The sequence below is a fragment of the Mchenga conophoros genome, linkage group LG3 (genome assembly GCF_057382185.1).
Source record: "Mchenga conophoros isolate Kocher_MC1m ecotype Shallow Benthic linkage group LG3, M_conophoros_male_GT1.1, whole genome shotgun sequence".
Lineage (NCBI taxonomy): Eukaryota > Metazoa > Chordata > Actinopteri > Cichliformes > Cichlidae > Mchenga > Mchenga conophoros.
This window is the reverse complement of record NC_140528.1, coordinates 74,487,355-74,510,145: the sequence shown is the minus strand read 5'-3', so window position 1 is coordinate 74,510,145 and position 22,791 is coordinate 74,487,355. Positions and strand designations below refer to the sequence as shown.

The window sequence follows — 22,791 nt, the reverse complement described above, 5'->3', positions numbered from 1 at the left end:
GAAACCAAACCACCGCCATGCACACTCATGACTGACTCTCAGTCTGAGTCTGACAGATACAGATGCACCTTTTACATCACAGTGTCATGAAGATACATGACCTTTCTTCAGCTTTCATGGAACACTGCAGCTAGTGAAATACAGTACTGTAATTTAGTTAGAGTGGAAAGCCAGAAAGCAAAGTGAGTACAAGATATTCTCGTTTCACACAGCAATTACAAAGCCAGTCGCTAATTTATACTAATGAACAATTGAATACACCTCTTGTTTTGGTAATATTCATTCGTATATACAAGAGGATTTATTGCCTAGATATACACACGTTTTAAACTTGTTCCCAGTAAAGACTTTGTGTAAAACAAAGGTGTAAAACTCCTTTTAGTTCATGGGACACATACAGCCCCATTTCACCTGTAAAATCAACACATCACAAACGCCCCTCCAAAATTTCCAATGACTTCAGGTGTAAAGACGTAGATTCTTTAACTCCGACTTGTCCATCGCCAAGATTTTAAAAAGGTATTAAATAATTTTTCTCATTTAATGACCATTTATGAAATGATCCACTGCCTCTCATTTAATGATCACTGAAGATATCTTCAGGGTTTTAAACTGATTTTCAACACACTGATTCTACCATCAACACATACGCATCACAGGTCACAGTGGAAAGATGCAGAACCGTCACACCTATAGATTTTGTAGATAAAGAATACTGGTATTTCACACCTTTATGATTCATCTTATTCTGACCTAAAAATAGTAGTAATTTTCCAAAGGTTTTAACTGGTATTAATGAGCCTGGACAGCATTTTTTAAAGCCATCCAGTGAGCTGAATATGATCTTTTGGCAGGTAGTTCTGGCCCTCTGGCCACAAGTTTCACACTGCTGTTGTAATCACTTTCACTCCATACTTACAGTGAGCCAGGTCACCATATCACCATATATTAGTATAGGAGCAAGAATTTTATTAGAATACAGTAAACTTGTTACATAGTTTAATGCATTTGTTAACACTTTATAAATATTTGGTACTATTCACCCTGGAGAAGTGAAGTCTTAATTTATTTATGGTAGCTATAGATACAGTGTGTGAAAAATAACGCTTAGTAAAGTACAAAAACATCCACTCACCAGCCATTTGATTAGTTAGTAGAGTTCGGTAGGAGGGGTTGGACGCCTATTTACCTTCAGACTTGTTTTAATTCTTCATGTCACAGATTAAAAAGGGTGCTGCAAAATTCCCTCTGAGATTTGTCTGTTGTACATCCATGATACTCAACTCCCGTTCCACCAAAAGATGCTCTACTGGATCCAGTTACAGGAGTGTCACGTGGTGTGGTCTTCCGCTGCTGTAGCCCGTTAGCTTTATGTGCTGCTTGACCAGAGATGCCCTTCTGTAAGGATTGTTGCCTTCATGTCACCTCAAAGCAATTTGGCTATTCTCCTCTGACCTCTGACATCAACCAGATAGTCTCACCCAGAGAACTGCCGCTCATTGATATTTTCTCTTTTTTTTTTTTTAGCGCATCCTCTGTAAACCCTAGAGATGGTTGTGTGGGAAAATCCCAGTACATCAGCAGTTTCTGAAATACTCAGATCAACCTGTCTTGCACCAATAACTACATCACATTTAAAGTCATTAAATCACTTTTCTCAGCTTGAACGTGTCTTGAACGTGTCTGCGGGCATAACTGCACTTGGTGTGAGTGGCTGATAAGATTTATTTTTTAAGGAGGAATTGTACATAACGAAGTGGCCGGTGAGTGTGTTGTGCATTGTCTTTATTTAGATAAACAGATAAAAACACTGATACCAAACCTATTTCTACAGCAAGCCAGAAGCTAAAGCCAGAAGCTAAATAACTTCAAGTTAACTTAAGCTTAAAACAAAAGTTAAAAATCTCTGTTAAGCTAACAAAGCTCACACAGAACATTTTTTTTCCATTAATAAATACTCTGAGTTTCTCTCCTATTCACTGTTTTTTATCCTTTCCCTTTCTTGTCTTTTTTCTTCTCTGAGTCAGATTTTATGCCAGCCCTACCTCTCCTGCTAACACCGTTCCCCACTGTGCGGCCTTGAAGCCCGAACAAGGTACGTTCAAGTCAAAAAATATCTAAATATACATTTCTCTTGGAATTGGTAAAAACTTCTTAAAGAAATGTGTGTTCACCCTTTTTTGTTGTGAGACAGAGAACTTTAATACAAACAACAAATAGGTCCGAAAAAATAAATAAATAAAATGCTAGCTTGACTTATTGCCGAGGTAACAAACTAGCTTGCAGCACCTTAGCTAATTAAAATGCTGCATCATCACGGTCTAATTTATCTTATGGCGATATGAACATATTTAGGCGGGTTTTGAATGTCAATCCAAGCTTTATTAGTTTTTTTTTAGCTGATATTTTATCCTATTAATGACAGAAAGATGATTCGCCTTTTTCAAAATGCTTGTAATAAGGCAAAATTACATAATAAGTTCATAATTAAATTGCCATTTATGAGCAACATTACTGATTCCAGGCTTCAATTGTTTCAAATCAGTTTCACAGAAGTAAAGTTTATTAGCCAAGCTATAATTGCACTACTAGGTTCACCTGCAAATCAATTTTGTGTATTTATTAAAGCACTTTTATTTACGTTGTTAGCTTTAGAGGCGCCAATAAGTAGAATTTAGTTCCCTAAGATCTAGCTGCTGCTCCGTGTTCCCGTACTCACTCACTGCTGGCTGCAGATGGCCCATTCATCATAAATGTATGAGAGTTGTTGTGATCTTCTCAGTTAACTGATGGCAAGAGAACAAACAAGCATGTTTCCTCTAATGTATTTAACTTTCCCTTTCACTTAAACTGAACACCACACCAACATTGATTTTAACTTCCTTGTCTGAGAAAACAAGAGAAACACCATATATTCTGTTGTAATGGCAAATACTTTGACCATACACAGATCGGACCTGGACTCTCTACCAGACTGCAGTATTTAAAAGCTGATTATTCAGTGCATTTGGGTTTCTCTGGGGTCCTGCTTGTGTTTTAGGGTGTGTGTGTTTGGGTGTGTGGCCCTTTAAAAACAAACAGACCAAAAGAAGACCATAAGAAAAAATGAGGGATGAGAGAGGAGAAAAAACACCCACTCAAACTGAAAGTGTGCATATGTATGCATGTATATGTATGTGTGTGTGTGTGAGGTTAAAGCCACACGCCGGGGTGTTTTTTCTTCTCTTTCCAGCATCACTATGACACAGCTCGTAATACACACACACACAGAAATGCATGCACACATACACACACACACATACACGCACGGTGGCGTTATGACAAGGTTGATCAAAGACTGAAAGAGCGACAGGCCGATCATCTTTGGTGAAACTACGTTTCTCTCGCTCACCGTGTCACTCTCCACCCCTTTTCTCACACACATGTCTACCTACCAGCAGACCATACACACATGCATTTCACTGCCACTGGGACAGCTCTCCTCGTGATGACAACTTAACAGGTAAAAAGACGGTTTTTGTTCTAATTTCAGTGTTTTTGTTTCTTTAAACAAAGCACTGTGGGGCAGGACTGTTTTTCAGAATACATTTAGAGAAGATTTAACGGTAAAACCCTGGGTCCCAGCATTAGCACAGTTAGCATACTCACACAGAAATGAAACACACCTGTCCTGTCCAGTCTTAGCTATCATCATTTACCAGTTAATTTAAATTCAGCAAAATTTAAATTCAAGGTGGACTTTTTTTTCTTTTTTTTTTTAAACGATTAGATATTTGTAGATTATGTCTAATCTAGTTCAGTCTAAATTCAAACATACAACATTTATCCATGAAGAATAGGATATATATTCGCAGGAATATGCATTTTATACATTATAAAAGCTGCAAGTCAGTATTAGAAGTGATTCATAATATGTTTGTACAGCTCTTAAACTTTGAGTAATGACCTAAATATGCAGGCGCGTCTCCTCCTTTCGCATTACTTGGACTGTTTTAATAAAAGCATCACTTTTATGCTTCCACTTAATCTCCTGAAAGTCTGACTGGTAGGTTCTGCGTGCATTAAATGTTTTGAGCAGCTGAAAAAGTAACTAGAAAATTCTTTTCTTCTTTTATTTTTTTTCTTTTTATATTTTTCAAGTGACAAACTGCACACTGCTAAGTCTCAACATTACTTGTAGCATTTCAGTGTTGTTAGCCACAACATGTTGGTGTTTACACCAAACATGCTCTTATAGAGAGAGGCTTAAAACCACAAGCTTGACTTTGTTCATTGTGAACATTGTTAAGATGAAATCTGGGCCTCTGCTTATCGCTGACCAGTTACATATAAAGTTGTTGTAGTGTAGGTATTAGCCAGACAAACAGCTGCGTGTATTATGAAGTATTTATTGAATGTGGCATTGTGGGGTAACGGTGTGAAACGGCTCTTAGTCAGCTTTTAATGTTTCGACGATATTTGTTGAAGCCGTTAACATCGAGGTGTTGGAAGTTTTGGATTCTGTACTTTTCTGTTTTAAGAATATTTCGGCGATGTTAATCGTCTCCCAGTTGATTTAAATGAGGTGGACCAAACTTTAGATGAAGAGTTTTCCTTGTTGTTGCTATTTTTGTCTTCCTCCGCTTTTGTGACCTTCTTTGACATCTGCAGACAGAACGGGGGCAACAACTGCCTCTTGTGTTGTTTTTTTTAAAGTTAGGAAGTAAGGCTTCAGCGCCTGTGGCAATGATTAAAAAACATATATACAGAACTTTTTTAAATGCTCGGCTTTAAAACCCGTAGTTGAGAAACCACAATTAAGTAAAGTTATTATCTTTAAATGACTTAATTAACATTACTCTGGCCTTTTACACTCTTTCTAGAAGAGGAGGTGAAATGAGGAAGCCAAAGAAGCTGCAGTACATGCTACTTTCACCCACAGACATAAGGTGTAAAAGGCAAGGACGATTTCCAGAAAAATTCTATCATTTGTTCATATAAGTTCAGGCCACGGTAGGTATTCAAAGCTACCGAGTGAAGTAAAAGACAAAACGAAATTATTGCGCAAGAATACACCGCCGCCGCGTTTAAATGCAGTAAAGTCGCAGACTTTAAAGTCTTATCGTACTCTGTCAACTTTAAGCATTTCGATGCATTCTTACCCCAGTCGGCTTTGCAAAAAGAGCTCATGTCGGGCCTGTGAGTGAACACTGACATTCAATCTTGCAGCACATTTTAGATATGCTCAGTCTTGGCCTCTGCCCTCCACTTACTCTTGACACTGACTTTTTAAATCAGGGAGCGTAGGGTTTTTTTGCTTTGTCGATTTCCCCTTCAAGTATCAAACGCTTTCCAATACTTGCTGCAGAGTCACCTTCCTGAAGCACCACGCTGCTGCTGCACAACTCCGGGTAGGAGCGTGTTGCGTGTTTTTAGTGCGTCTGCCGTAGATTTTAGTCGAACAACCAAAAAGCCCAAATTTGGTTCAGTGACTGAATTTTCTTTCACTTTATTTCCCACACGTGTTCTTACCTGCCATGTGATGTTTTTTTCGACAGCGGTTTTCACTTTGCCATAAAGCTGTGGCAGGTGAAGCATCCGGAAGGCAGTTTTTGTAAGTACAGTGTCTCCCTTCTCAACCATGGAAACCTGTATCTCCCTCTCAGTTGTTGCGGTGGCCTCTCTTACAGTCTGCCTCGCAGGATAACTTGGCCTACGGAAGATTTGCACTTCGCCCTAACAGTTGATTTTACGGAGTCTGATAATCATCACCCATTTTCACATTTCCATATCCTGATTGGTACTTTGTTCAAAGTAACGTATTTGTAAATTGCTGTGACTCAGGGTGGGCTGGGTCATCTGCTGATCAGAAGCTTTGTGGGTCAATCGCTGACTTCTCCAGTTCAAACCCTGAAATTTGCAAGATATAGAACCCTAAACTTCGATTGCGAGTACTCATAGTTAAAAAGCGCTTAAAGGCACAGATTAATGTGATATGTGAATTTATATGGGTGAAAACACGATACGTTTGTATCAGTCCAGCTACCAGATTCATTCTTCTTTAGCTGCAAACCTGCTGCAGGAATTACGATAAAGGTGGCGAATACTACAATTCATTATTTTGTTTTATACTAGAAAATAATGTGAATGTGGCCCATTTGGAGAGACTTGTTTTCACCTTGAGTATTTTCTTACAATTTGTTGCGAAAAATTCTAAATTTTTTGCATTAATTTCGTAAAAAAACAAAAGAATAAGACGTGAAAGATTCTGGGCGCCCAAATATTTCTCTCTCATTTAGAGCTGTGTTTTTTGCTCTGCTGCTGTTTCTTGGGTGTTATTGTATTCATACAGACATCAAAGTCACTGTGTAGCGTAAAACAGGTGTTAGGAATGCTAAAGAGGTGCACAATGAGGATAACAAACAAATAAATTCATCATTTAAGAACAAAGAAACACATCAATACAATTAGCAGCAGAGAGAACATAGGTAGATGCAAGCACAAGGTGCTTTTACTCTCTCATAGTTGATGCTATCTAATATGAATGCACCAGTTACTGCCTAACCACTGCTTGTGACCAGTTTCCAGTGGCCTAGCTGATAATCATCTACAGTTCTTCTCATCGGAGGTACTGTGTGGTTGCACTCATATCCTTTAGTACATAAGGGCAGCTTTTTAAGTAGTGGATGACATGATACTCTTAACACCTTTTAAAAATCCTTATGAGCTGTAATTTGTTTCCTCTTAACTGTGTCACAGAAAAGTTTTAAAATTCTTTGTCCACTAGGTTATAGTGTAATATATTACATAGAAAACTGATGATAATGTCAGTGTAATTTGTTTTATTGTGATTGTTTAAAAAAAAATCTTTTAATATTGTTACATAGTACCACTTTCTTTAATGAAAGCTTAGTTATACTAGGTTATCTTAATGATAATAGTAGATTTAGCACGGGTAAATTAAGGACATTTTATTAAGCATTTCTAGAACTGCAAATCAAAGCCCATTATGAGTTTGATATCTTCAGAGCTCTGTGACAGCTTTCCGCCCTATCCTGAAGGGTAGTTTATAGGAACTGGGCTATACTGGATATTAAAATGCAACCTACACCCATTTCTCCGAGGTATATATTTCAGTCGCATCAGATTTGGTAAAGTTGCAATTTTGTTTGTGGGGGTTCAGTAAGATTAATGTTGAGTCACTGGTAATGTACGAGTTCGGTTAGCCGATGTAAAAGTGTCAGTTTTGTCTTTCTTTTTGGTTTAGTGTTTCAGCTCTCGCTATTACCTGCGATTAGGAAACTGAAGCCGTTTTCACACACAAACTTTTCTAGAGAATTGCAAAATGTTCCGCCTGCGTTGAACGATCGGACATTCAGCTGCAAAACCCGTGCGGTATCTAATGGCTCCGATTTGAGAATAGCTCTGGTGAATTTACAGCTGTTGATGGGTGGTCCCGTGTCCTGCAGTCCGCACGGTCAACAGCAATGTTCGGCTGGGGGGTACATTTGAGAAGAAAGAAGAAAAAAATAATAATAATTTGGACAGCGTCCCTACTTGACCTTCACATTTTCAGCGGTTGTTGTGCGACTTCAGCGTTACTGGTTTTCCAGATTTTCCCGAGAATCGACTATCCACAGATTCCAGCTTTTTAAAATTGACAGTACATTTGTAAAGCTGTACATATAAAAATAAAAAAATTAAATAAAAAAAAACACATTTTTTAAAATGTGCATATGTGAAGACTATGGCTTCCGGTCTAGATCTGGCCTATTGCAAATTTTGATTTGGTCCACATTTGAATTTATGCTTTTTGGCCTGCCTACCTATAGCTGTAACAAATCGGTCTCCACTGCACCTGAAAGCTTACAAACCGGCTGACAAGTTCACGTTAAAGGGCGACAACATTAAGAGAGGTTAGAAATTGAATACTTACCTACGGAGCATCCATTGGCCGATGACGCGTCGATCTCTCTGGCCCAAATCTTGATGGAGCTGTAGAGGCTTCATCGATCAAAGATCTTTGACTTTTAATGAAATTTCCCACACAGCTTGTCACGGTTAGGCTTGTGAAACCAGCGGTGTGAGACTCGAATATCCAAGAACAAAACTAAAGATTCCTTATTTCACTTTAAGTATTTGATTTTAAATGCCATGTACTTAGCAGGAATAACAAGGCTTGTGAAACAGGTCGCTTCCTTGCACAACTGTTTTCAGACTTTATTATTTTGATTGACTATGGTAGGTAAGCAGGTTATTTGATGATGTAAGATGGCCATGATGAGACATGCAATCCACAGTTAATCCAAGCCTGTCAAGAAACACTGTCTGCGACTGTGAAACTGTTTGCTTTCACTACTTAAGTTAGAAGTTAAGGGGATAAATTCTTGTATGTTCTGCATTACGTCGATTCTTCTGCTACAGCATCAGTTGACCCCTGTGACCTTCATGCAAATGGATGTAATTTAAAACGGAGAGCTTTGCAGCTGTGTGCTAAATAGGTTTGAGTCATGATTGTTACTAGCTATGATAGTGTAGCTGGTCTCATTTTTTTACCCGGTGACTCGTGTGTGTGTGTGTGTGTCATGTAGTCCCGGAGACATCGTCTGTAACAGGAACTACCACAAAGCCGCTTGTGAGTACTTTCGCAGGTGTCTGTGCATCTTGATATTGATATTTTGTCAACGATATAGTGTCACAGCAGTGCAAAATGAAGTTACTAAACTTTACAGGTATGCAGCTGAGCTCCTTGCTGAAGCTGGATGTAGTTCAACTCGAGAATACTGAGGACTTGTGTGGCAAAAGTAGTAAATACCACTGATTACTGGCCCAGAAAGCCAAGGTGTTAACAGAAGTTGCAGCTTGTGTTACTAAATGGCTTCTTATTGGAGATTTTATCCAATATCCATGCATGGGGATAAGACTTTAAATGATTATATTATTTGGATCAAATTAAAGCTCCACATTTAAATATCTATTCACCAGCTCGGCCTTCAGCGAGCATGACCGTAACGTTGTCGTCTGCCTGCACCTATGTACATAAAACATCATGCAGCAGAAAACTCGACGGTTTGAAAAATCTTTCATCATATTCAAACAGGTTTCATGACTTCTGCAGCTTCTGAAAGGCCGAAACAATCTAATGGGAGATTTCTCAACAGTTTTAGGCAGTGTTAGTTTATTAGAGCTCTCCATTAATAAAAAATATTTTCATTTAAACGTTTTTAAATGAAAATAACTTGTCACTTTTATACCAGGCTAAAACCTTTTGCGCTTTCTTTTAAGTCGTTAACTTGTGAAGAAGACGAAGAATCACAAATTTTACATGAAAGAGGTCTGTAGCACCTCGAGTACATTTGCACGAAGCGGGGTCTCTGAACATTTTCTCTTCTGCCCTGTGATCTTGTTTTTAAGTAATAAGCTTCTTTTTTTCCCCTAGTTTGGGGAATGACTAACACACGAAGAGGAAAATATGCCATATTTCCAGCCTTAGAGGTTTTTGCATGAAATACATCAGTTTTCAGTGTAGTGGTTTTAGAACTTTCCTTCCACTCGCTTTACATTTCAACCAAAGCTGTAGACGTCTGGTGTTTCTGCATTCGTATTGTGAGAATAAACATAGTTGCACATATAAATCACTGGTTAGGACCCCAAAGATAGAGCGTCACTGCGCTGGTTCTTAAGTGTGCAACTAATACTTTAAAAATAACAACTTTCTGTCAACACTTCAGCTTTTTGTTATAAGAGTCTAATGTAGGTTTGACATTGTTGTCGATGCGGTGTGTTTCTAAATTGTTAATGAAAGGGAAGCTCTCGACTTACACTTTCTGTACAGAAAATATCTTCTGGTTATTCCGAGACGCTCTCTGCGCATCTTATTATATACTTTAATAAAGGAACGCGTTCCTGTTTTGAAAAACAATCTGTCTCACCTGCTAGTTGTATGCTGAGCAGTTTGGTAGCAGTTTCATTATATACACTGTATGACTTTTTAGGCGATGTTAGATTTTGTCGTAGTAACACAGAAGATCGACAAGGTTAGTGAGAGGCGCTGTTCAAACGGCATTTATTTTTTTGTGAAATTGTCTGCTTCGTGTTTGTTTCAAGTTCTCTAATCCATTACGTTCCTCTCTTCCCGCTAGTCATCGCTCTTTTTTTTTTTATAAGTGACGGAAGACAGACAGAGATACGACTCGGAGAGAAAACACGAGAAAAAAAAAGTCCAGAAGTGCTCGACTCTTTCCCCCTCCTCTGCTCCCGCAGGTTTTCAGGGTGAATTCAAGAGAAAACTAGAGAAACGTCTCCCCCGTACATCCTCCTCCGCACTCCCCTTTTATCCTTTCACATTCTTTCATTCACACTTTTTTTTTTAAAATCCGGCTGTTTTCTCAAGGTGAATTTATTTATGCAAACACTCGTTTGCATCAGATTCAGACACAACATAAGAAATCTCTGTAATTAAAGGGTCTTTAGAGCAGTTGAGGTTTTTAAGCCCTGAACGTAATACGTTAGTGAGGTGAAGAACAATTTTAAATTGTAATAATAACAGTAATAATAAAGCTTTTAGTTTACTGCCCTTTTTAATATTGAAATACATGATTCCATACAACTATAATTTTATGTTGGCATGATCATCAAAGTAGTAATGTTAGGTTAGAGATAAAGAGCCTGAGAAACCCACTGTGGTGATTCAAGTTCATCTTTACAAGTAAACTCTGGAGGAGAAGACTCTCCGTGCCAGTTACCAGTTCACTGTACTGCATTTGGTCTTTTGGTATTTGAAAGGCGTCAAAGACAAACATTGAAAAAGATAAAAGATAAAAACAAATAGGGACAGCAATCTCTCAGCACTGTTAGAGAACAGACAGCGTGTGTCGTATTTAAAATCGAGTGTTTAAAATCTGATGAAATGTTTCACTCTGGCCACCACGAAGCCTTGAAAGAACACCTTGTAATTTATAGAAATAAAATATGGGCATTTAACATATATGCTAATGTTGAGGTTGATCTGTCAGACAGTTGAGTAGTTACTGCATTATCTATTATGCATGTTAATACTGAGGTTTCCAGTGTGTAATCGCAGTGTACAAGTGACCTCAGCATTAACATGACCACCTACACACTCAGATACTGATTTTGATTGTTGCTGGATTATTGGATCATTCAATACTTATAACAATTCTTCATTTATTACAAAGTCACCCACCTCTCTAAGGACTGGACTTGAAATATTTCCAAATGTGAGCAGTTGGACAGTAAATGTCCCGGCTAGTGTGGCTATTAATCAAACAGGCATCCCAATTTAACTGTCTAGGATACTTTGATAATGCTCAGTTTGTTCAACTTTGTTTTTGTTCATTTAATATGTAGAAAGAAACTCATGCACCTGAAAAATATGCATGAGTTTAATGTTTACACAGATATTTAAAGTAAGAGAGCACATTGGCACAGGTTATATGTGTACAGCTGGTTCCAGTTTTATGAGCTGTATATAATTGTATATACATGTGACTGCTGACTGTATACACTGTACAGATCTTATATACTTATACTACATGTGTAAATATATATTAGTTCACTACTTTTTTGTCTTGTTGTTTTTAACTGCTCATACTTCCAACCCTTATGTTTTTTATACCAACCACAAAGTATTTTATACCTTAGCACTGCCAGTCAGTTAACCACATAGTATATTTAGATCCTTGGCGGTGATGCAGAAGGCTCATTTTAATTTCACTGTAATATATTTAGGGACTCGAGTCCCTCATGGTCTCGTGTGTGTTAATATGACCGTGTGTGTGTGCGTCTTTGTGGCAAACGTTGCAGCTCACAGAATTGTGGACCTGCCGGTGGTTGTGTCTGAGGTCGTGAGTTGGTGTTTTAAGGTGACTACATGACATAACAAAGGCAGAAAATGACAGATTAGCAGTTAAAGGTGCATACTATGTATGTGTGTGTGTGTGTGTGTGTGTGGCTGGTGAGTGGGTGGGTAAGTGGGTGGGGCTGCAGTGTTTAGAGGGTTCCCTGAACCTCATCGTTTGTCGCCGTCTTCCTTCCTGTTTCATTCTTTCTCACTTCCTGTCAGCTGACTCAGCCGGAGAATCTTGATCTGGTAAACATGTATGCTACCGCCTCTGCACATGCACTCCTTCTATATCACACGCACACACACACATAAAGTGTACTGTAGCTAGACAATGCATGTACATCCATATATACTGAACCACACCATGTGTACCGGAAAGAAACACAAGTACTTTTAGCACTTGTTACATGGTCAGAGTTGGTTACTGAGCCGTAGAAATAGAGCCCATGTAGCAAACATATAGCTATATGTATATAACATTAAAAACTGTTATTACTCCAGAGTCTGTGATGAACTGCTTTTGAACACACCTCCCCCCTCAAAAACCCCCCAGCATAAACTAAAAAGCTGACAACAAATGAAGGGATAGAAAGAAAAGAAGAGGCAGAGATTAAAAAAAAGGTGGCGAAAGAAGAAAGACGGCATGAGAGACAACAAAGTTGGGCGCTCAGTGAGAAAAGAGAAACAAAAGAGATAAGGCCAGGCGAAGAGGCGGAAAGAGACACAGAGAGATGGAGGAGGGGGGCAGAGAGATAAAGATAGCTGAAAGGAGGGAGATCCGTCAGCGTTTGTTTCCTCAGGATGTGGTTACCACGACGACGAAAAGGCAGCGAGGCAACATCACTACCCCGCTGGTCCTCTTTGACACCTGCAAGTGTGTGTGAGTGTGAAAGGCAGAGTGTGTGCGCGAGTGCGTGTGTGTACATCTGTTTTCAGTGAGTAAGTAAGTCTGTAAATGAGTGTATCGCTGTGAAAAAGACAGACTATAAGAGCTGTCCATTTTGCTTCAAGTGTGACAGACAGTGTGTGCGTGCATGCGTTAATGTATGTGTGTACTGTCAAAGGATGCACAGTAAGGGGAGAGAGAGAGGTAGTAGGAAGGACTGTGTGAGAGGTCGAAAATCTGAAAGGGGAAATAATTAGACGAGCAGTCGAGACGGTGGAGAGGCAGAACGAATGATGACAGCAGTAAGAAGAACAATAAGAATCCGAAAAAATGAACAACAGAAGACAAACTTCTGTGAAAAGGAAATTAAGCGCCAAAGACTGGTAAAAAAAAAAAAGAAAAGAAAAAAAACCTCAATACGTATACAGTGTATTTGTCGCTTCATCTCATCTTACTTGGTTCTTTCTCTGTCTGACTCACTCAGTGTCCTATTTAGAGCAGAGTGTGGTTTCAAGAAAGAAAGAAGAAAAACCAATGAAGACTTAAAGATTTAATCCAATGTAAATATCTGTACTTGAACAGTATAATGTCAATCACAGTATCAGAAAGAAAAGTGACTGTCATGAAACTGAAGGAGCGTATTAATTTTTCTTTTCTACAGAGCACCGACTGGTAGGAAAATGACTTTCTCTTCAGTCACTTCTCTGGTTTTCGTGCAGCGTTCGTGCATTTTTCTTTAGACTATGTTGCGGACATTTACTATCTCATTGATGATCTGATTAAATAAGGTGCAAAACTGTGTTAGTGTAAATGCTCAACAGGAATGTGAATGATTAGAAAAATGAAAATGGACATTTAAAAGACGTCTCTAATAGTTAAGAACTGCAGCAGTTTGTGTCACGGCGTGAGACTACCGTTGGCTGATTCACGATGCTTTGTTTTAGAAACAGTAGAGTAAGAAATCATCAGGCCATTTAAAAATAAAGTTAAATAACATGTTGCTAGCTTGATGCTGTGGTTACTAAGTTGATGCATGTGTGAGTCTGTAGGCCTGTTTGAATGACCCTGCTATGTTAGTGCTGCTTGCTTGGTTGTTTTGATTGTAACAAGAACACATGTGGCTTTTAGCTAGCTCAGATTTTGATGTCGGCAAAGATAGAAAGCATAACAATACATGGCACAACTGATCTTTCCTATAGGTTAGTTATCACCACACAAGTCATCTACTTTGCACAGACGGCTAATTGGATACTTGTTTATCAAATTTATGTTTTCATACTTAAACTCTGTTTTTGTTACCTTCAGGCACTCTAGCAAAATCCAGAGGCCCATTATGGAGGATCGTTCATCGTCCACCCAGTCTTTCTCCAACCTCAACCACCACCGCCACCGTCCATCGTTTTCTCTCACCTTTGCCAACTGCCAAGGCTCTGAAGCGGGATATCTGTCATCTCAGCCTGGCCAGGATCCTCTGGAGCAGTACGAGTGTAGAGGGGAAGAATCCACTGCTTCGTTCCTGACATCAAACGCCTCCTCTGTGACGAGGAAGACGAGTACTGGGGGGGACAGAGTGTTCCTAAGCACGAGTGCCAGCAGTTTGGATGGAGATGCTAGTTTTGGCCACCTTGATGGAGACGGTGCCTTAGGCAGCCATTTTGACGACTCTTGGTATGGCAAAAAGGAAGCTTGGGAGGATAAGGATAGTTGTGAAAGCACCACAGATGGGAAAGGTGATTGTTACAGTAACACAAATGATGTTTTTTACACGATAAACTGTCCGAGTGAGGAAGGAGCGAGGCGTAGAGTCAGAGCACCCTATAATAATTATGCTCACGTAAAGAGTGAGCCTAAAAGTGACACTGTGGTTTACAACAGGGAGGGTAACGTTAGCCACTTTCCTAAACAAACTCCGTCTTGCAACAGAACTGGTACAGTCAGCTTTAATGACAGCAGCGTAGATTATTGTATGATGGACGCAAGAACAAGTGATAATTATTTAGGGAGAGACGACAATTATGGGCCCAGTTGTGGCTCAGGTGAGGTTCAGTTTCAGCCAGCAGAGGCTGAGGGACATTGGCTTAATGTCTCTCCCTCAAGTCAGGGAGAGGCGAGGTGGAGAGCATCAGCGGTCAACCACGCGCTGGCCTCAGGGGCCCTCCCGCAGAGATCGCTTATCGGCATGAACAGCAGGACATACACTCAGAAACTGGATTCCTTCTCTGAGGCCTTTCTCTCCCAGCGAAAGAGAAGATTTCCTGTGATACCCGGTGGAGATCCCTCTGGACAAATCTGGGAATTTGGAGTAGGGAGAGGTGAAACCCCAGGACTGGTCAAGTCAAGGCAAAGCTGTGCTTTTGACTCAGACTCCTATCTGCCTCCCTCTTCCTCTTCTTCTTCTTCCCCTGCTCACCCCTCCTCTCTTCCATCTTTCCCCTCTCCTCCCACATCCTCTCACTTCATGCCTTCTGTTCTTAGCCCTCCTCCCACACCTTTACCTCCTCCACCCCACTCGCCCTCCAAAATGGACTCGCCCAGTGGATACGGGGGCACCGGACATTCAGTCTCTCAGGGAGAATCACTTAGTATGCTCCAGTTTTTTGCCTCCCGCATCTCATCCGCACCTTCTGTCCACTCTTCTGGGATGATATGGAAGCTTCCACTGCTGTCGCACAGCTTTCCACAGTCATCTGGTGACCCCGGCAACATTGAATGCAACGTAAGAGCCTCCCATGGTGACGACTATGGCAACATGACAGGTATCGTATAGCGTTTTTTTTTTTTTTTTAATGAAATAATGAAGTAAGAATCCAGAAGAATATATTTCAAGCTTGAAGGATAAAGACCACCCGCAGGGTAAGAGGGGGATTTTTATTATAGTTTATTTGACTGTTTGAGAAAAAAGAATCAGGTTTTTTCCCCTGTAGAGGTCAATTTTTAAGATTTTGTTTTATTTCACTTCTTTAACTTTCAGACTAAAATAAAATATCAAATACACATAATTTTTTAACATTTGTACTTTTGGATATTTATGCAAATTAATGCATATTAAATAAGATAGTGTCTAATTTGCATACATAAACATACAGTTTTAGGAAAAAAACTACTATTAGCTTTGACTTTAAATACTAGTTTTACACTAATATGAAATTTTACAGCACATATATTTAAAAGAAGCTTTTTTAAATTACATTTTTCAGTAGAACTGACTGAATTTTTAGGAGAATTTACTTTAAATTAATTTTCCACTTGTATTCAAGTCTGTAAGGTTTCTATTTAAAATAAGCTGTACACATTCACAGCCTGTTTTATAAAGCATCCTTTTCCCAAGAACTGGCAGGCTGCTGACAGTATTACTGTAGTACTGATTTACTAATTGATAAATGATAAACAAAATCCCCTTAGTCAATACGTTTGAGTCTAATATGACAATGAAATGAACAAACAAAGACCAACTTTTAATCTGGCTTCATATTATGTTCAGACTTGTGTTGTGGAAGGTGGTGTATTTTTAGAAACACAAAGAAAAATTGCCTGAGTCTAAGTAAACAGCGATTTTGTTTTTTTTACCTTCTTCCCATGTTGTGTCCCCTTTAATTACCTTTATTTTCCCCACTTATCAAAAACCACAGGTTAATGCCCACATGTAAATTTACGGGACATGTGGGTTTTTGTAGGTGTGCGTGTTAAGTTTCCCATTTCCCTTATGCAAATCAGGGTTTCACTTTTCACATTTTCACAACCAGAACCATTCGTAATAGATGCATTTCATACATACATTTGAAAACATGCTCGTCAAAAATGAGCAGAGCGAAAATGCGGGTTTTTCTTGAAACTCGATCGTTGTTTTTCTGCGTAACAGAGAGACTTTAGTGTGACTTTCTCACTTTTTTCTCGCTTTTGTTGGTGCACAGATATAATGACTTTTTGATGATTTTGTTTGTGTGTCTGCTTGCCTTGGAATTAGACAGTCAGACAAATCAGTAAATAATAAAGCCCTGGCAGCCTCATTATTTGCGTGCACACCCACTGCACTCCCTTTACTAATTTCTTCCTCCCGATTATGTTTTTCTAGCCGCACGCGACATTCTTCAGTCTCCTGAATCAACCCTGCTTACGCCCTCTTCCCATCGTTTATCCCTTCACCAATCCAGAGCCCTATGCTCCTCCAGTGGTCCATCCCCCAATTCCCCTTTCCATCTTCCCTCTCATCCCCATCATCCGTCTGGGGAACATCACGAGACATCAGAAAAGACGTCTCCTCATGTTCTCACCCAGAAAGTAAGGAATGGACCCGCCAGTCTAAACCAGTCAAATCTGCAGGTATAGCACACTTACCAGTACGTGAAATAATTAGAGACGTTTTAAACTTATGCATTGATACTCAGGGAAATTGTTTCGTTCAGTTTGCTGGGTTTCAGACAACAAAAGCAATATCAGCTTTGTCTTCACATATCCAGGACTGTGAGGTCCAGCTTTGGTCTGCATTAAGACTAATCAGGTTCTCAGGTTGTAGGATTGCATAAAAGATAAAACCTCAGATGATGGATAACCTACATTAGAATATATAATTTTATATATGTTGCTAAATCATACTTGAGAACATCTTTGCATGCAAAATTTTACAAGATCAATTTTGAGCCTTGATATTGTTCTCTATGTTAGAGTATTGAGGCACAAAACTACCTATCCACTACAGAAGTAGTACAGACGCAAACTTCATGTCTCAATGAAGATGTGAAACTAAAAGAAAACACATGTAATAAAAATATAAGCCGTGGCATGCTGCTGTGTTTTAATTGACACATTTTCTCAGCGTTACTCTTCCATGGCCCAAACTCAGGAGATCAGTTAGCGAGGAGGCAGGCGAGACTTGCTACAGCTGGAGAGGCGTCGCAGTCAAAGTGGGCGGATGCCTAAATGCTTCTTTGTCAAGAAATTACGTTAGCTCCAACTGCATTACTGCTTCTAAAACCACAGCTTTTTATTTTTAGACATGTTGAGTAGATAAACTGTGTAAACGAGACAGACATGGAAATGGTGATAGGCCTGTTGTTCGCTTTAAGTTAGAGTAGGCTGTTGCTCGGGCACCCTTCATATTTGTCTCGGCGTACATGAGAACACACGTGATCATTCAGCATGCATGTTATAAATTTGATGTTGGCCTTTTCTCTGTATTTGTAGCACAGAAGTATCTCTGATCCCGTCAGCTCTTACACTTAGACCACTGTGCAGATGTTTCTAAAGTCTCGCCCCAAAATGTTAGATTATCGTGCCTTATATCATCAAGGATATCAGTCTCATTTTTTTCCTTTTGTTCTCAAAGCAACAAGACAAGCCAGTCTACACTGGAAAGCCTTTCCCCAGCCTGCTTCGCTCCTGCAGAGGACTGAAGAGGATTTGTTACACTCCTTATCCGCTCCTCAATCCTGCCCGCAGAGGAACTGGGCTCTTCTCCTCCATTTCAGGTCTCTATCACAGAGAGGAAGGAACAGTGTGTGAAGAAGAGGGCGAAGAGGAGTGCAGCGTGTTTCGGTAAGTGCTAAATATCAGAAGACTAGTGGCAGCAACACAACAGTTGTTACTGTACTGCTGGCTAGGATAATAGTTATAGAGAATCAGAGCTACAGATGTTTTGTTAATGAGAAAGCATTAACACATCAACGGATATATATTTAGGTACCTTAAAGTTTATATGGTTGTCTTTTATGTCTGTTTTCATATTTGCGCTCCGTTTGTTTCTCTTTTTGTTCCCCTGCTTCCAGATTTGTCAATGTGGGTCCAGATTTCCAGGCTAATCTTCCTCCATGCTTAGCCGATGGCAAACAGTCAGGGCTGCGGTCACCAGACGAAGAGTCCCTTACGGAACAGTTACTCTGGAAACCATTGGACAAGAAAGAAGAAACTGGTGACTTACCAGGTCAAGGTAAGCAGCACACAAAAATACAGTCCAGCTCAGGACAGTGACTGCACTTTAAAATTTTGTGGAATTCAAGGACTTTCAACATTTTAGGGAAGCTAAAATGTCAGGGCTGAACTCAAAACAAGTTGATATAAGTGAGCAAAATAATAAAGTGTCTCTAAAATGAACTGGTACTGAACTGATTAAAATTTACTGGGTTTATCTGTGCTCAGTGGAGAAGCTGCTGTCCATGTGCAGTTCCAGCTGCCTACCAGGGGGAGGCAGTAACTCCGAGCTGGCTCTGCACTGTCTGCACTCTTGCCAGGGAGACACAATGGTAGGAAGTCTTTCTTCCTTTTCTTTATCCTTTTCTTTTTTCTTTCTTTCTTTCTTGGCAATGTTGCATCCCTCATTTTTTGTTCTCTCCATCTTCCGCCACTCCCTCCTATGCAGGCAACACTGGAGATGCTGTTGTTCTCACAGCCGTCACCAGCAGGAGACTACCATTACTCTGGTAACCTTTGACCTCAGTTTAACTCACCTGCTTACATGACTCTTTGGATTGACAGTGTCTAGTTACCCAGAAAACAGTCGTTTCTCAGAAAAAAATACCATTTACATGGACTAAGCATACCTACTTGTAACATTAAAAACAATAGTTTTTGGTTTTATGAAAATGATATGTTAGTATCATGCTGGCATAAAACTATGGACATTTTAATTGGATCTCCATAAAGTCATGTTGCATGACTTTTTATTCTGTCCACCACTACTCCAACCCAACTTTTTACTTGACGATGATGACGATGATCATTACTATTATTATTAAAAATATTATTGTTTTGCTGTTATGCATATAAAAATGTTCTTGTTGGTGAATGCTTGCCTCTGAGGAAAACAAAAATTGTCTTTGCAACAGCAAAGTCCAATAGTGGTATTACTTGTAGGGGTTTGATTGGAGGGGTTAATGTGTCTATAGCCATCTATATCAGAAGATTAAAAGAAGTCACATGATCTGGACATGGGTCTGTGTTCAGATGGGATACAGTTTTTCTAACTAACTATCTAAATAACAAGGTAACAGCAAAAAGCGGTGAAGCAAAACTAGCTAAAACATGTTGTGATCGTAGGCATTTACCTCTTGTGTTTCTCTGAAACACTAAGCAATGTGAGACAGCAAAGGCGGAACAATTCTCACTGTGCGTACAATGAAGGCATTGTAGCAGCTTAGACTTCTCTCTACCTCAATCACATACCACAGCCCCTCCCCCTTGCCTGGTGCTTTTAAATCCACTAAGAACCATGTAAAGTACAGAATGGACATTGTTTTGCATGGTAGTACCCATGTGTTCCTGTAAATGCAGGCAGTACTGTTCACAGAGACAGACTGCAGATTTATTGTTCATCTATTTGTCTTTCACTGTCAAGTTACTACATGTGGTAGCATTGCTTAATATGTTACTGTGACCCTGTAGTGTTTCCTTTGATTTCTCATGCACCTTTTGTCCCTTCCCACTCCCTTGTTGTGCGTAGGCTGTGATCTTTGGACAGATACTGAAAAGACTCTCTTCAGTGACGCTCTCGGGACTTATGGAAAAGACTTTTCACTCATACAGAAAATGGTAAAACACAACAAATGGTTGTTGTTTGTGCAACACGATGACACACGGCACCATAATCAGCCAGCAGTTTACTGAGATAAAAATAATTATTTGTGGGTCAAATCAGCGCATAGAATGAAAAACAGAACATCAGCACCACAAGTATTCTGCTGGTTACTTCAGGGTGAAACAGTATGTTCCTCAGATGCAATTTTCTTCTTCTTCTTGCCTAAACCTGTTCAGTTTTTGGTGTCTCACCACGCATATTACTGGACTGCATCGTCTTCCCCAAAGGGCCTTTTGGCACTTCAAGGATCAAATTACTAACCTTGCTGTTCATACACAAAGGGCAGTGGCTTCACCGCCCGAGCCATCAGCGAGCCAAGTACATGTTGCAACTCGATTCACAAGAGCAGCAGTTTGCACACGAAAAGTCTGGAAGAAATATCTGAATGTGTCAGGTGATTTTTTGCTTCCTGACACATGTCAGTTCATAGGGCCTTTTTAGCCATATTTACAGCAGAAGCATAGACTGATTTTATATTCCTGTGTCACGGTGTAAGACATATGTTATGTGGCAATAAATCGAGATTGGTATGTGTGTGTGTGTGTTTCAGGTGAGGACTAAGACAGTGTGTCAATGTGTCGAGTTTTACTACCTGAGCAAAAAGCTGCAGGACAAGCAGAAGAAACAAAAGGAGGAGGACGAGCGACGAGATGTAGAGCTGGATCAGCAGAAAAGTGTAAGAAACATTAAAAGAAGCCACGAGGAACTTAAAATTGCATTTTTTTCCCCCTTTTGTCAACATGTTCTGTTTATTTCTTTTGCATTTGAATGCCCCGTGTCCAGCTTTCTTTCTCCCTGTTGTTAGTTCCTGTGGTGGTTTGTCTGTTCTCATGATATTACAGATTAGAAGCTAATAGGATACAGGGTATTTGGACTATTCGTGTCGTCTAACATTAAATGCGTCACATAAATGGAGCTCACAAATCAGAGAACGCTAACTCTTAAGTGCTCCTGTTACTTTAGGTGACGCCCATGTGTCAGCCAGTGGACAAACAGTTTGCTCTGGAGGGGGCTGTTCCTGTGACCCCATTGGCTAGCTTCTTTCCCTGCAAGTTGTGTGGCAAGTAAGTAGCACCAGTCATAAGAAAGGAAGCTTGCAACAAACTTTTTTCTGTGTTTGGCATCAGGGCAAACAAACAGATGGTTTTCATTGTCAAGCATTCTTTTAAATTCCGTCGTTCCCTCCCCTCCTTGTTTGCTCCAGAATGTTCTACAAAATCAAGTCCCGTAACGCTCACATGAAGATCCATCGCCAGCCTCAGGAGGACTGGACCGACAGGCGGCTGCAGCACCAGCTCCTCACCCAGCGTCTGGCCCTCAGTCGTCCCACCAACCTCATGCCCACCCCAGCTAGTAATCTGCTCCCAGCCCAAGCTCCGGCTCCAGCATTTACCTCCTCTGATTTTGCCGGAACGAGCAGCAACAGTATTGTAGACAGCGTCCACAATTCTGTGACCAATAACAACCCCGGCGTTCCCAGCAACGCTAACGTCCTAGATCCCAGCACGGTTGTATCTTATAGCAGCATTGCTCCTCCAGACTCTCATGGGATCGCCAGTATTGATGGCAGAGACTCAAATCAAAGCGAGCCCACCACTGTCTTACCCTTCCATCAGTCATGGGGCTCCTTCGGACATCCTCCAGACCAAAGTGCCTTCTACTGCAACACAGGGGGTAAGGAGGATGTTGGAGCTGAGACAGTGGGGGGGAAACAGACAACTAACTGGCAGTAGTGGTCAACTATCCCACAAGCATTACCACCACTAAAGTCTGAAACGTATTCAAACTTTGTGTTTAAGTTCAAACTCGTGTTTTATTCAAACTTAAGTGCTTTTATGAAACATTATCAAAAGATACATTTTTGCTGTAAATCCTGTACTTAAAGGTGTTACATATTTAATTGTTTGATAAGCATTTGATGTTTGAATAAATGTTTAAATTGAGGATTGTTTTTTAATCATTCTGTATTTGTTTAAATGGAATAAATGAAACCTTTTTTTTAGGTGTAAATTTTTATTCTTTTATTCTACAACGGTTTGTCTTATATTGGTACAGTCAGTTGTTAAGCTCCTTGGCGCCTCTCTCGAGACCACCTTTCTGCTGATTGACTGCTCCACATAAAAGGCAGCAGGTGTGTGAAGCTGTGTGCATGAGATGACCACATTAGTGTTATTTTTCTTTCTGACATTATCCAAAACCGAGACCAGAAAATAATTTATTTAGAGTATTGTCAGGTAATTCATCACGTGTCCTTGAGCCACAGTGACTCTCCCCTTATTTCAAAAATACCTTAGATTTGAAGGTTTAAAATTCAAGCAGGGACTGCAAAGGTAGACGTTAGCGAACACAACCACAGACACACAAACGCACACACAGAGCACGTTGAAAGGGTTTGATATAACACCATAATGGGCTAATATTGACCTTGAGAGACCATCTTCTCTCTTACAGCCGTCTGAGTGCACACAATTGTCCCGCTGATGGTTAACTACA

At 40.0% G+C, this 22,791-nt stretch overlaps 1 protein-coding gene across 5 annotated transcripts; it reads left to right on the top strand.

Annotated features, from left to right (window-relative positions):
- The first annotated feature begins 947 nt into the window (after positions 1-947).
- Positions 948-22,284, top strand: LOC146580439 (uncharacterized). Of its 5 annotated transcripts, none has more exons than XM_085267199.1 (12): positions 948-1,763; positions 2,028-2,095; positions 14,037-15,487; positions 16,804-17,009; positions 18,055-18,263; positions 18,494-18,654; positions 18,864-18,967; positions 19,084-19,144; positions 20,164-20,252; positions 20,849-20,974; positions 21,262-21,362; positions 21,503-22,284. In XM_085267199.1, the coding sequence occupies exons 3-12, from the start codon at positions 14,065-14,067 to the stop codon at positions 22,029-22,031; spliced, it is 3,009 nt and encodes a 1,002-aa protein (XP_085123325.1). In that variant the 5' UTR covers positions 948-1,763; positions 2,028-2,095; positions 14,037-14,064; the 3' UTR covers positions 22,032-22,284. The 5 variants fall into 5 exon arrangements, with proteins under 5 accessions (XP_085123325.1, XP_085123322.1, XP_085123323.1 ...); XM_085267196.1 differs by having other exon boundaries at positions 950-1,763; positions 16,804-17,051; XM_085267197.1 differs by having other exon boundaries at positions 950-2,095; positions 16,804-17,051.
- Positions 22,285-22,791: the final 507 nt, after the last annotated feature.

Coding starts and splice junctions, on each gene's coding strand:
- LOC146580439 (XM_085267200.1), top strand. CDS start 13,062: ATGAACAACAGAAGACAAACTTCTGTGAAAAGGAAATTAAGCGCCAAA. Junction 13,115..14,036: donor AAATTAAGCGCCAAAGACTG/GTAAAAAAAAAA, acceptor TGTTACCTTCAG/GCACTCTAGCAAAATCCAGA. Junction 18,655..18,863: donor TGGTGACTTACCAGGTCAAG/GTAAGCAGCACA, acceptor ATCTGTGCTCAG/TGGAGAAGCTGCTGTCCATG.